This window comes from Equus quagga, chromosome 2 (genome assembly GCF_021613505.1).
Source record: "Equus quagga isolate Etosha38 chromosome 2, UCLA_HA_Equagga_1.0, whole genome shotgun sequence".
In the NCBI taxonomy this organism is placed as follows: domain Eukaryota; kingdom Metazoa; phylum Chordata; class Mammalia; order Perissodactyla; family Equidae; genus Equus; species Equus quagga.
This window is the reverse complement of record NC_060268.1, coordinates 148,834,899-148,850,283: the sequence shown is the minus strand read 5'-3', so window position 1 is coordinate 148,850,283 and position 15,385 is coordinate 148,834,899. Positions and strand designations below refer to the sequence as shown.

Here is a 15,385-nt window from a genome sequence, read left to right as displayed (position 1 = left end):
TCATGGAAGTTAGGTCAGGGCCCGTCTTCCTCAGCAAAAAAGAGGAGGACTGGCAGTACTTAGCTCAGGGCTAATCTTCCTCAAAAAAAAGAAAAGAAAAAAGAAAAGAAAAAGAAAAGTATTCTCAATTATTTTACATGAATTACTGTTAGAAGCACCAGTGGCTATGGTATTTTCAGGTTTCTAAATTAGTTATATAGCATTCAGATTGTGTAACAAAGATTATCAAGTTAAAGATCATAAAGCTTTCTTTTTACACTCCCCAAATCACCTAAGTAAGATACCTGTGAATGGATCTCCTTTAACGTCTTCAGGGCTTCAGTTAAGTTTTCACACAGCTTCCGTGACTCATCCAAGGAAGATACTGTATTTTCTTGCAGTTCATGTAGATTGCTACACAATGTACTAAGAAAGCCATCCATTTCTTTTTTCTGATCTTCTATCTTTAAAGAAAAAAGATTAATTTCTTTCACTTTTTAAATTAAAAAGGCTTTTTTAGTTCATTTACTTTTTATTTTTTCGAATACATTACAAAATAGAAAAGGGAAAAAACAATATGCAAAGTTCCTTTCTCTCTCCAGTCCCTGGAAGCCCAGTCCCACTCATGCCTTTGAGACGACTGCTACGATTTTTAAACATTTCCAGATATTTTATGCATATTTAGGCATATATGCAAGCATATGTGTGTATACATTTATATATGTATCTTCCTCACCATCTATATGCTCTACATGCTACTATGTAAATGTGAACATTTATCTTGAAGTCATTCCCTCTCATTTTTCTTAGCCATGATTCTGCTGACCCTATCAATGGCAGAAAGCATCCTGTCTCCTCCCTCCTCCAGATTCCTTCTCACAACCCATGGGTTTTGCATGTAGTCATATCTCCAGGTGTGGCCACAGAGTGTCTTTCTTAAACAACAATTCGATTTTGAGATATTAAGAATGTAACATTTGTTACCTTATTAGCCACTGTCAATGAAGTCTTGAAAATATGCTTTAGCTGGCTATTGATTTTCAGTATAGACACCACAGTCGGGGATAAAACTGTTTCCAGTGAACTTAGAAGATCAGTCTTAAGTATATTCTGGTTTTAAAAATAAACAAACAAGTCTTTCAAAAGAATATTTTCACTTCCATACACCTGGCTGGTTAAATGATATCTTAAAAACTTTAACTAAACACATGCATATTAAAATTCTAAATGTCCACTCTCTATTCTTTATAACCTACAAAGCCTATTTATTACTAGAGTTTATATTCAGCATGTCACTTAATCCTGGCTATAGTAATTTAGAAAATGGTCACTTGGTGTACAATAGACTCTTAATCATCTAATGCAACAATAGTCAGAAGAATTCAGAAGAGGGGAAAATGACAGTCATTTGATAAGATTTCAGCATTGCAAACAAAGGAAATTAAAAAAAAAACCCTACAAATACATTTTAACAAAATAAATTTCAAACAAGTTTAGGTTACTAGTCAGAAAGGCTGAGACCAATAACCTTCAAAAGTAGGCTGTGGGCTGCAAGTATTTAAATTTCAAGACCTAATGACTTATTGTATCAAAAGAACTTGTCAGGGTTCTTCTTCTTGTCAAGGTAGGTGGAAAGTTGAGAATGTATTATAGATTGAGAATTTTCATAAAAAGGAAAAAAAATTCCGACAAGTTCCTTTCACTAGGGGAGGGGTGAAGAACTATGAAGGAAATAATTAGTAAATACTTAAAAGATAACTGGTATTCTTTTGGAAAGAACAACTATCATACTAATTTCAACTCATGTGGGAACAGTAGTCATCTCTTTGACTCAACAAATAATTATAACTTGGTAGGAAGACATCAATAAATACAGACAACTATTTAGTGAATGAATCAATTTCCACAAAGTTAGTATCAAGAGAGCATCTTTTAATTTTGAAATTTGGGCAATTGAAGAAATCTATCAAATAGTGTCATACAAGCACTGAATCTAGGCAGTGTCAGCTAACATTTGTAGCATTTCCTTGGAAAATGTTCAACGAATATTGTTAAACTCAAAAAGGGAGGCAGAGAGCCTGCACAAAGAGGAAAACAAAGTAAGTGATATGGCCAAGAACTTCTTAGACAAAAGGTGCAATTACAAAATAAAGAGTACACAAATCAGGTATGGAGAAGGTAACACTGAGTGTAATTAGATGAGTGACTTATATAGAACTATGAAAAAGAGCCTTACAGTTAAGGCCCAGAAGCACTTAATCACACATATCTGAAACCACAAACTGTTATATGTGTTCCTAGAATTTTATAAGTTTTTTTTCTTGCACGTTTTTTCGTATTACTATAGTTATAAAATTAACCACTTAATATTCCCTTCTGTTTGGATCATTGTAACATCACCAGAACCATTCCAGGATTCCAATCTCTGAGCCAAGTGACAAACTGTAGGTCCCTTGATTTATTCTGGAGCTAAACCTACTCTTTCTTGTTATTAGAAGAGTTACTAACTTCTACTCTCAGTGTTACAAGCTATAAGCGAAAAAAGTTTCAAAGTTGGTTATATGTATTTGGAAATTAACATTTCTGGGAGAAAAAAACATGGAAGAGATTTGTCTTTAAAAAATATAAACCTACTGTCTTAAAGCAATATGTTTATCATTGTGTCTAGTAAGGCTTAAGATGAAAGAAGAGCAGTTAACATTGTTTTAGAAGACTTATCAAATTAACCCTTCAAAAGTACTTTAGGAGATTTACTAACAATCAATGTCTGAAGTACAGTTTTACTTTCTGCTGCTAATGATTGTTCTTCTAACATGATGTTAGAAATCTGAGAAACACATGTAGACACATTTTCTGGAATAGACGTGAGAGATCCGAGTGCTGCTGTAGTAATGGCATCTAATGCAGAGACACTGGAAGACAGCAGGTTACCTATACAAAGACAAAAGCAAATTTGACATAAATATATTTAAATATAGTTAAGATCACTTCAAAGAGGTTGCCAAAATTATATCCTTGGTGGGAAAATTGTAATAACAAATAAGCTTAAAATAATTGGCTCACTACATAAGGAAATATTTTAAATATAAATTATATATGTTCTATAGCAGTCTGTAAGCATTTGACATATTTATAGGTATATCAGGCCCATAATTATAACTCACAGTAAACCAAGAATTATAATATTTATTCTAAAATTAATCTCCAAAAGTAATATATAGTATTACAGTAGGTAAAAGAGGTTATAAAAGAAAAGAGAAACTAGAAATCAATTAACAAAATTCATAGTGGTTGGCTCAAAGTGACTAGATTATAGGCAATTTAAAAAAATTTTACATTTCTGCATCTTCCAAATTTTCTATAATGAGGATAACACTTTCATAAGTAAAATAATAAAGATATTTTTGTAAATGAAGATAACAATGGCTATGGTTAAAAATGATACACATATTCTGACAATATAGCAAATATTCAAGATATACATTCTTGAAAGAAAAAAAGTTGCAGAATGTTTATGCACAGAAAACTTCTAGAAGGAAACTCATGAAATTTAACAGTAATAGCTATGAAGAATGATGCAAAGTCAGGGATTAAGGGGACTTTTACATCTAAAGTTTATACACAGTTTACTGTTTAATAGACATAACACTTTACAGAAAACAACAACAAAAAATAACTAAGATTTGTTTTAATTCAAAGACAGTAAAAGCATTAACCCTTAGTCTGAACAGACAGTGGTATTATTGGAAGAGACTAGAGATACTGTCACCTGAGTTTTTTATGACATTAAATGATCAATTTGAAATTAGTCTCACGCTAAACACACACGCACTTGAATCATCAGCAATGCTTGAACTTACCAAACAAGGTCTTGTGAACTTCTAGCATGGCCTTTTGTTTTGAGCTGCCATCCTTAATTAATTCCTCCATACTATTAAACAGACTATTCAGGTTTTTGCCAAAAATATCTCGAGCTTCTGCATTGTGCTCATCAACTGCTTTCTTACGATCCAGTTTGGAATGAAGACCAGATACATCTTTTGTAGTTTCTTCAACTGTGTTAAGCAACTAAACATGATTTTTAAAAACAAATGTTGATAAGATGGACATGATGAAAGCAGTCTAACGAAAATATCTGTGCTATGTAAGGATTTCTCCTGATAAGAACTAGTAAGTTTTATACATCATATCAGAAGAAATTTTTAAACTCATGGATAGATCCAGGAATGTTTATTTCCCCTCCCCTAGCCATTTAGGCATGGAAAACTGATTCTACCAATCTTTTATAGTAATTATGCTCCCTCACAAACTTTTTTCCTATTATGTGTTACTATTTCCTCAAAAGTACACCTAATGAAACATCAAACACTTTCAACATCTTCCATCATCAGAACGTACTAAATTTTTGATGACTGATTAGTTTTAACCACAACCACAGGGGAAAGCATCAACATCATTATTCTAAATGTCCACAAAGTATATTAAAGTCATGTTCTATTTTCAAACCTTCAGGAATAGGGGCTGGCCCTGTGGCTGAGTGGTTAAGTTTGGGTGCTCTGCTTTGGTGGCCCAGGACTTTGCCAGTTCGGATCCTGGACGCAGACATGGCACTGCTCGTCAGGCCACGCTGAGGCGGCATCCCACATAACACAACCAGAGGCACTCACAACTAGAACATACAACTACGTACTGGGGGTCTTTGGGGAGAAGAAGAAAAATAAAAAGATTGGCAATGGTTGTTAGCTCAGGTGCCAATCTTTTAAAAAAAACCCAAAACTTCAGAAATAGTTTTTTCTAAAGTTAGCATCTCTAGTGAAAAAAATTTAGATGAAATAGTAAAATACTATTTTTTAAATTGATAGAAATACCATTTGGGGTGAATAAATAGAATTTCACAATTAATGCTTAAGCAAAGAAAGTCACTTTTACCCATTCTCTAATTTCTTTAATGTGGTACAAATCAAAACGAAGGACAAACCCTGCTGGCAGCGTCATGAAGCTTCTCTTCAGTACTTTCCAAAGCTGATGTGATATATTCTTCTTTAACAAGCTGTAATTTAGTTTCTTGTAAATGTTTCTGAGTGGTTTCAAGTTCCTGTGTCTTATTTTGCAGGTCAGATTTACACTGGTTAAGTTCATTTTTATTATCCATAAACAATTCTGTAACCTAAACATAACATATTAAACATTTTTTTTAAGAATAAAAAAATGCTGACCTGCTTGGTGAGACACCTGGCTAGTTCAAAATATAATATCAGAAGAACCAAACAAATTATTTCCATGTAAAAGCTGTAACAAGTTACCAGGTAGGTTAGCACATTTCATATGGTGTCTGGTTTCTTCCTAAAATTTCATTAAAAATAAAGTAACAGGTTCTAGTGTAGTGGTCCTAATTCTGCAGGTTCCTTCCAACACTGCCACCTGCAGGATGGCACAGAAGGGTCAAGTCTTTCCACTTAACTTATTTAACGTCTTGTTTCTCCCAACACTTACATTCCCTCATCTGATAACTATGTTTTTGAAAATGTCTCAGCATTCACTATTTAGCTTTAACAATAAAATCACTCAATTCAGTTAACTTCTTGTGATGTTGCATTAATATAAATGTCAAAAGAGACGGCTTCATTATCATTGATGACAGTAAAACTATGATACTACTTACTTTTAGCATAAGGGTCAGCAAGGAAAAAAACCTTGGGGAAAAAATATCAGGTCCCTCACATTCTGGCATTTTCTTTTAATATCTGCTTTCTACATAACATTCAATATTGTTCTGAACGCTTACCCTGCTTAGCTCCTCCTCGATGGCACTGATTTTTTCAATCAATTCTACAATCTGTTCTTCTTGAACAGTTAGTTTTCCACTCATGGCTCTAAAAAAAGTTTAATATAAGTTTAACAGTTAATATTTTTTCCTAATTCCTATAAAAGATATTCTAACACATTGGGCAACAAAAGACCGCGAATTGCTAAAGCAATCCTGAGCAAGAAAAACAAAGCCGGCGGAATCACAATCCCTGATTTCAAAACATACTACAAAGCTACAGTGATCAAAACAGCATGGTACTGGTACAAAAACAGGTCCACAGATCAATGGAACAGAATTGAAAGCCCAGAGATAAAACCACACATCTATGGACAGCTAATCTTCGACAAAGGAGCAGAGGGCCTACAATGGAGAAAAGAAAGTCTCTTTAACAAATTGTGCTGGGAAAACTGGACAGCCACATGTAAAAGATTGAAAATTGACCATTCTTTTTCACCACACACCAAAATAAACTCAAAATGGATCAAAGACCTAAAGATTAGGCCGGAAACAATAAGTCTTCTGGAAGAGAATATAGGCAGCACACTCTTTGACATCAGTTTCAAAAGAATCTTTTCAGACACTATAACTCCTCAGTTGAGGGAAACAATAGAAAGAATAAACAAATGGGACTTCATCAGACTAAAGAGCTTCTTCAAGGCAAGGGAAAACAGGATTGAAACAAGAAAACAGCCCACTAATTGGGAAAAAATATTTACAAGCCACTTATCTGACAAAGGGTTAATCTCCATAATATACAAAGAACTCACACGGCTCAACAACAAAAAAACAAACAACCCGATCAAAAAATGGGCAGAGGACATGAACAGACATTTCTCAAAAGAAGATATGAATATGGCCAATAGACACATGAAAAGATGTTCATCATCGCTAATCATCAGGGAAATGCAAATCAAAACTACACTAAGATATCACCTTACACCTGTTAGATTGGCAAAAACATCCAAAACCAAGAGTGACAGATGTTGGAGAGGTTGTGGAGAAAAAGGAACCCTCATACACTGTTGGTGGGAATGCAAACTGGTACAGCCACTATGGAAAACAGTATGGAGATTTCTCAAAAAGTTAAAAATTGAAATACCCTATGACCCAGCCATCCCATTACTGGGTATCTATCCTAAGAACCTGAAATCAGAAATCCCAAGAGTCACTTGCACCCCTATGTTCATCGCAGCATTATTTACAATAGCCAAGACGTGGAACCAACCTACATGCCCAGAAACTGATGATTGGATAAAGAAGATGTGGTATATATACACAATGGAATACTACTCAGCCATAAAAAAAGACAAAATTGGCCCATTCACAGCAACGTGGATAGACCTCGAGAGTATTATGTTAAGCGAAATAAGCCAGTCAGAGAAAGATGAACTCTATATGACTCCACTCATAGGTGGAAGTTAGTATATTGACAAGGAGATCTGATTGGTGGTTACCAGGGAAAAGGGGGGGTGGGGGGAGGGCACAAAGGGGGAAGTGGTGTACCCACAACATGACTAACAAGAATGTACAACTGAAATCTCACAAGGTTGTAATCTATCATAACATTAAAAAAAATAATAATAAAAAAAATTAAAAAATAAAAAAAGATATTCTAACACAATTGTGGCAGTTACACATCATCTCTATCATTTAATGGTGATAATGATGCCTAAGTGTCAATAAGCAATAAACACAAATTGCAAAAAACAATATATTCCTTGTCCTTGTTTTATAAATGGACCGTTTTTCTTGTTATCTTCATTTTAAAATGGAGAGTTCCTCCCTATGAGGGGAAGAAAGCATGTGTGCATATAAAATTTGAGAAGCTACAAAGCTGACAAAAGACCGTAACTTACAGAGAGTAGAGATGGGGGGATACAACCTACACGTCTGTTTTCAGGAATATAGAGTATAAGCAGGACACCCAGAATCCAGGAAAAGTTTGGGACTTGAAGGCATCAGGTGTCGCAGGAGGAGGAGGTGAGATAAGGGGCTAAAAACTAAAGAATTGAATTAAAGTATATATACAGAGCAATTACACCTGCTGCCCCTGCCCACATACTCCAATACACACCCAACACACACAGCCACTGTCACTACAAAATCCTCATGCGATCAAAAGTTTATTCTCTAGAGCACAGTTCCTCAGCCTCAGCACTACTGACATTTTGAACCAGATAATTCTGGTCCACTTTAATGGGTCTTTCTGATTTCCTGAGCATTAGCAAGTTTCAGAAGTAAGTGCTGAAACTTGTATTCTTCTACTTCCTTCATAACTACCAACAATTTTCTATTCCACAATGAGCTTACATGATAAAGATTCTTTTTTTTCCCCCCCTGCTGAGGAAGATTTGCCCTGAGCTAACATCTGTTGCCAATCTTCCTCTTTTGGTATGTGAGGCGCTACCACAGCATGGCCACTGTTGAGTGGTGTAGGTCCATGCCTAGGCCACAGAAGCCGAACCCAGGCCACAGAAGCAGAGTGCACCCAACTTAACCACTAGGTCACTGGGGCTGGCCCACAAAGATTCTTTTGTGAATGCAAATTTCCTCAAATTATTAGCTAGAGATATCGTTGATAAAGGAAAAGCTAAAACTGAGATGTAAGAGGAGAATTAATTTTAAGTCTTTTGATTAACTATACTCGTTCTTTATTGGAAATGGGTCTTTTATGTAGAATGGGATATCTGAAATGCTTTTCTTACACTGAATGTACAAGAGGTAATGCAACATTGTTATTTCCTGGATGACACAGTTTTGATATAGTTTTAAAAGGTCTATTAAGTGTGGGGTAAATAATGCATTATCCTGTTTTAAATGTTGGTTGCAGCTTTTGTGATCCTTCTCTGACTTGCAGTGTAATAATTCCAAAAGCTTTTTCAGAAAGAACTTTGTTTCAGATTACGCCTCATATCTATTAGAGAGCAATCTTTTCAATCACAGGATTGACAAACTAGAAATAAAGTTAGTTCCTATCTAAAATACATCAAAGAAATGGACAAGAGAAGATAAGAAGAAAATTAGACAATCAGTCCATGAGGTCCAATGTTTGACTGCTAAGAGCAGAAGATACTCTCTTACCAAATTAAAGGAGAAAACCACTTGAAGACATTCATTGATTGCCTACTAAGCAGCCATTTCCAGCATCCAGATTTCCTTTGGGGAATGACTCTCAGTCAAGCTATAGGGGGCTAGGCGCGGCCAGACCCTATCCCTGGATCCAGGGAGTAAGCCTAATTTCTCAAGACCATCAGGGAAATTCAAGTCCCTTGCTAGTCACTGGTACATACATGGACACAACTCAGGCCTAAACTAACCAATCAGTGATGTTCCCCTGGCCAGTTTTGCTGGTTAAAGGGTAGGCAGCCTCTCATCCGTACTGGACATGAATGAGACAGCAGGTAGCTGCTCTGCTGCTGATCACCATGCTTGATGACCAGCCAGCCCTGGGAGAAGGCCACCACTCAGGACAGGAGGGGGAAGACACAGAAACCGGATCCTTGAGTCACAGGATTAAACAACTATGAAGCTCATTCTATCCCTTGATGTTTTAAGACACTTTAAATTGGTTTTCTAGCAACAAGAGCAGTCTGATACCAAACTTAAAGGTATAAAAAGTGTTTGTTGAATAAAAATTAATGTATAAAATATATAAAATGGTAGAAATAGGAACACCTATGAAGTGAACATTCAAAAAATATAATGAAACACTGTAGTGTGTATGATGTAGAAGTATAATCTGAAAACCAGAGAAACAGAAAAGAAAGAAAAGAATAAAAAATACCAAGTAAAAGAATTAAGTGCAGGGGGCCGGCCCAGTGGCCTAGCAGTTAAGTTCATGTGCTCCGCTTCAGTGGCCGGGATCCCAAGTGTGGACCTACACACTGCTTATCAAACCATGCTGTGGCAGGCGTCCCACACATAAAGCAGAGAAAGATGGGCATGGATGACAGCTCAGAGCCAATCTTTCTCAACAAAAAGAGGAGGATTAGCAGCGGATGTTAGCTCAAGGCTAATCCTCGTCAAAAAAAGAATTAAGTGCAAATTTACGAAAGAATTTTTTGTAAAAATGTTTTTGCCCACTGGGTATGGGCTATGAAAGAACCAAACAAAACTAAAGTCACATAAAAAAAATAAAAGGAGGACTATTGTTTAATAACCTGTGATACTAGTAGACTATAAATTTGAACATTTGTAAAGTTAGCATATGAACCAATTAGGAGGATGTAGCACATTATGATAACTGAAAATAACATGGAAAAAACTGAGTTTATTAAATGATTTATATACTTTTACAACGGTCATATAGTGAAACATCTATAAAAAAAGTGAGCCAAAGATTATAGTAAAATGCTTTTAGTTATTATCAATTAGCTCTAAATACATTTTCTCATTATTAATAATTTTTAAAATGTCCTGTGAAAGTCACCCTCCTTAATATCTTCAAAGATAAATGCAATCAGGAATTTTCAAGTTTTAATCCTTAGCATCCCACTTGCCTTCTGCCCTTGTTTAATCTGTTGTTGTTTCTACATAAAGCTTCAGTAGAAGCTTTCCTTTGGACAAACTACTCAAAGGCTTAAAAGTGAAGAGATTCCTGGTTGCCAGGGGTTGGGGATCATTGGGGAAGAGGAGTGGGTATGACTAGAAAGGGGTAGCAAGATGGAGACCTTTGTGATGACAGGAATGTTCTCCATCTTAATTGTAGAACTACGCGAATCTACAAATGTGATAAAATGGCATAGAATTATACACATTGTACCAATGTCAATTTCTCAGTTTTGATACTGTACGAACGTTATGTAAAAGGTAACCATTAGGGGAAACTGGGAGAAAAATACATGAGACCTCTCTGCACTCTTCCTGCAACTTCATGTGAATCTATAATTATTTAAAATAAAAGTTATATAAAAAGTTTTTAAACTGTTTGATAACTACTTGTTAACGTCAAAACAAAAAGAAGCAATTAAAGGCACTAGGTACAAAGATATAAAGATTTACTGTCAAAAAGTAACTTTTACTTCAAACAGGCTATCAGAAATTGCTTATTCTTAGACATGAATTTCCATAGCCAAGGGCTTACCTATAATTTTCTTCAGAAATGTACACCCCATTTTTTTCACGGGCTGCAGCAAGATCTCGTTTCAGACGCTCTATCTCTTCTGTATATTCCTACAAAAGAAGAATGTTGTAGGTGTCAATTTAGCACTGAACTTTTTTTTCATTCAGTTTGGGGAGGACATGTAACAAATAAAACATAAAATTAGCCCTTTCATGTTTTTTAAAACATAAAAAAGTAGGCTAAAAAGTCATAACCATACTTTTAATTCAATACTAAGCTGTTTAGAATAAAGTCTTTCAATAGCTTTCAAAGCTCCTTTAAATGCACTCACTATAAAAATATGGACTTCTGAAGAAAAAACACAGCCTCCAGTACCCAGGTTGGTATCCAAATGCATTTCACATTAAAATGAACCCAGATTCCTCAGAGAAGTGTCTGGTTCTCCGACTGGGGCAAGAAACATTCAAGATGAACCTGGAATACCTTGGCAAACAAAATAGGAAGGAAGCTAACAAACCGTGGCTAGTGAAGAGGACTCAAGAACCCACTTGAAGAGGTACTGGCTAGCCAAAGAAGGGACAAAGTGACTATCAGGGAGGATAAGAACTACAAAGGGCTAACACAAATATTTTATGTCCATGAGTTTATAATGACATTAAGAAAGCTAGGAAACCAAATCATTATTCTCAAAACTGTCAAATAAAGGAACAAATCAAGCATTTCTCCTGCGTTTACTATAAGAAGCATATGCCTGGGTAGCTGAGGGAAGGTTCCTTGTTATGGAAGTAGTCCGGCAATCAGTTAAGAAAGAACTGAATTAGAAAATTACCATTCTGCAACCCTTAAAAATCAAATGGATCACGTCTTTGAATATCATCAATTCCCCACAAAAAGAGAAAGAACCAGACATTCTGTGCTTCCTGGTGGGAGAACACACCATCAATTATGAAGTAGTCTTAGCAAAAATATGTAAATAAGATCAAACTTTAATCTATCAAGCCTCAAAATCCAACTACCAGTTTATAAAAAATACAAAGAACAGAATATGTCAAAAGACACTAGGGGAAAACTCTACAGGACAAATAATACGGGTACTTCCACAAACAAATTGTAAAGGGAGAAAAAAAATGCAAGGAGAAACTACGTATTCAGACCAAAAGATACATCAGAAAATTGCAAAGGGTAATAAGGCAAAGGAAACCAGGAACGAAGCAAAAAGACAACCCACCAACTAGGAGAAAATATTTGCAAATCATATATCTAACAAGCAGTTAATCTCCAAAATATATAAAGAACTCACACAATTCAACAACAAAAAACAAACAACCTGATCAAAAAATGGGCAAAGAATATGAACAGACATTTTTCCAAAGAAGATATTCAAGTGTCCAACAGGCACATGAAAAGATGTTCAACATCATCACTAATCATTAGAAAAATGCAAATCAAAACTACAATGAGATATCACATTACATCCATTAGAATGGCTATAATTACTAAGACAAAAAATAACAAACATTGGAGAGGATGTGGAGAAAGGGAACCCTCATAACACTGGTAGCAATGCGAACTGGTGCAGCTACTACGGAAAACAGTATGGAGATTTCTCGAAAACTTAAAAATAGAAATACCACACAATCCAGCTATCCCACTACTGGGTATTTATCCAAAGAACTTGAAATCAACAATACAAAGAAACTTATGCACCCCTATGTTCACTGCAGCATTATTCACAATAGCCAAGACGTGGAAGCAAGCCCACTGCCCATTGACTGATGGATAAAGAAGAAGTGGTATATATACAATGGAATGCTACTCAGCCATAACAAAAGACAAAGTTGTCCCATTTGCAACAACATGGATGGGTCGACCTTGAGGGTGTTATGTTGAGCAAAATAAGCCATACAGAGAAAGATAAACACTGTATGATTTCACTCATGTGGAAGATAAACACATGGACCAAGAACAGATTAGTGGTTACGAGAGGGAAAGGGGGTTTGAGGGTGGGCATAAGGGATAAAGGGCACATATATATGGTGACTGACAAATAATAACGTACAATTGAAATTTCACAGTGTTATAAACTATTATGACCTCAATAAAAAATACCACAAAGGGTAAAACTTATTTGGATCCTAAAACAACTATTAAAAAATATGTATACATTGAAAAACTTGGAATTTTAAACACTGACTGAATACTCTATCATATTAAAGAAATATTTTCAAATATTTTTAGATTTAAAAATAGCATTAGGGTTCAAAAGATTCAAATGACTAAATAAAATCAGTGCTTATAAAAGAGCCTGGTATTTTTAAAATAATGAATATAAAATCACTGTAGTGTTTCTCAGATCCTGACAATTTTGGGAGCCTTTATGAAGAAAGTAGCTTTCTCATATAAACCTCCTTTTAAACTGTCTACCTGATTCCAAGAGTTCTTACCTAGCTACAGTAATTAAAACTGTGTGGTACTGGTGGAGGGCCAGACTTATAAATCCATGGAACACAACAGAGAGCCCAGAGATAGGCCCACACAAAACTATGCCCAATTGATTTTTCAGAAAAGTGCAAAATCAATTCAATGAAGAAAATATATCCTTTTCAACAAAGGATACTAAAGCAATCCAGATATCCCAGAGGTGAAAAAAATGTGCCCTGACCTAAGTCTTACATCTTATCAAAAATCAACTCAGAATGGATCATGGACTTAAATGTGAAACGTGGAAATATAAAACTTTCCAAAAACAAAAATGGAAAAAATCTTCAGTATCTAGAGCTAGGCAGAGAGTTCTGAGAATTGACACTAAAAGCACAATTCATAAAAGTAAAAATTGATAAGTTAGGCCACGTGGAAATTAAAAACTTTTGCTCTCCAAAATTCCATATGAAAAGGATGAGAGAAGCTACAGACTGGGAGAAAATAACTGTAAACACTTGTGACAAAGGACTAGCATCTAGAATATATTGAGAACTTTAAAGTCACACAAAAAAAACCCCAAATAATCCAATTGGAAAATAGACCTAAATAGAGGAACAGACATTTCACCAAAGAGGATATACAAACAGCAAATAAGCACACGAAATGATATTCAACATCATTAGACATTAGAGAAATGCAAGTTAAAACCCATCACACTTGGGAGAATGGCTAAAATAAAAAAGTTACTACACCAAATGCTGGCAAGGATGTGGAGAAACTAGATCACTCAAACATTGCTAATGGGAATGTAAAACAGTACAGCTACTCTGGAAAACAGCTTGGTAGTTCCTTAAAATTGTAAAGATTCAGGGGCTGGCCCCGTGGCTTAGAGATTAAATTCGGTGTACTCCACTTCCACAGCCTGGGTTTGGTTCCCAGGTAGAGACATACACGACTCATCAGCGGCCATACTGTGGCAGTGACCCCCATACAAATTAGAGGAAGATTTACACAATGACAGCTCAGGGCAAATCTTCCTCAAGCAATTGGCAATGGATGTTAGCTCAGGGTGAATCTTCCACAGCAAAAAAAAAAAAAAAAAAAAAACGAAAAGAAAAGAAAGAAACAGAAAAAAATTCACTGTGCAACTTAGTAATTGTATTCTTGGACAATTATCTCAAAGAAATAAAATTTATATTTACACAAATACCTGTAAACAAATATGCACAGCAGTTTTATTTATAATTATGAAAAATTGAAATCAGCCCATGTCATTCAACAGGTGAATGGTTACACAAACTGTATGCATGGTACATACATACAATGGAATAATATGCAGCACTAAAAAGAAAGATCTATTGCTACACACAACTCAGGCGAACTTCTAGAGACTTATGCTGAGTGAAAAAAGGCAATCCCAAAAGTCTACATACTGTGTGATTCTATTCAATAACATTTTTTTTTTTGGTGAGAAAGACTGGCCCTGAACTGACATCTGTTACCAGTCTTCCTCCTTTTTGCTTAAGGAAGATTGTCCCTGAGTTAACATCTGTGACAATCTTCCTCTATTATATGTGGGATGCCACCACAGCATAGCTTGATGAGTGGTGTATTGGTTCTTGTCTGGGATCCAAACCTGTGAACTCTGGGCCACCAAAGCAGAGCACAAGAACCTAACCATTATGCCACCACGCCAGCCCCTCCATTCAATAACATTTTTGAAATGATAAAGTTTAGAAATAGAGGACAGATTACTGGAGACCAGAGATTAGGAAGGGGAGGTAGGAGTGGAAAGGAAGTGATTATAAAAGGGCAATGTAAGGGATCCTTGTGATGATGGAACTGTTCAGTATCTTGACTGCAGTGGTGGATACATGAACCTACACATGTGAAAAAATTGTATAGAACTAAATACACACACACACATAAATGAATAGAAGGAAAACTGGAGAATAAGATCAGTGGATTGTTACTAATGTCAATATCCCTGTGGTGATATTTTACTATAGTTTGACAAAACGTACAAAGGATCTCTCTTTATTATTTCTTTTAATTGCATGTAAATGTATAAAAATTTCATATAGGGGCCGGCCCCATGGCAAAGCGGTTAAGTT

General features: G+C 35.5%; 1 protein-coding gene across 1 annotated transcript in view; it reads right to left on the bottom strand.

Annotated features, from left to right (window-relative positions):
• Positions 1–15,385, bottom strand: part of KIF11 (kinesin family member 11) — a 47,457-nt gene that overhangs the window by 17,099 nt on the left and 14,973 nt on the right. Inside the window, exons 10-16 of the mRNA XM_046655179.1 lie at positions 10,872–10,960; positions 5,765–5,852; positions 4,958–5,146; positions 3,840–4,047; positions 2,738–2,910; positions 964–1,089; positions 285–443 (exon numbers count right to left, since the gene is read on the bottom strand). Coding sequence (XP_046511135.1) covers positions 285–443; positions 964–1,089; positions 2,738–2,910; positions 3,840–4,047; positions 4,958–5,146; positions 5,765–5,852; positions 10,872–10,960 — 1,032 coding nt within the window. The remainder of the gene's footprint in view (positions 1–284; positions 444–963; positions 1,090–2,737; positions 2,911–3,839; positions 4,048–4,957; positions 5,147–5,764; positions 5,853–10,871; positions 10,961–15,385) is intronic.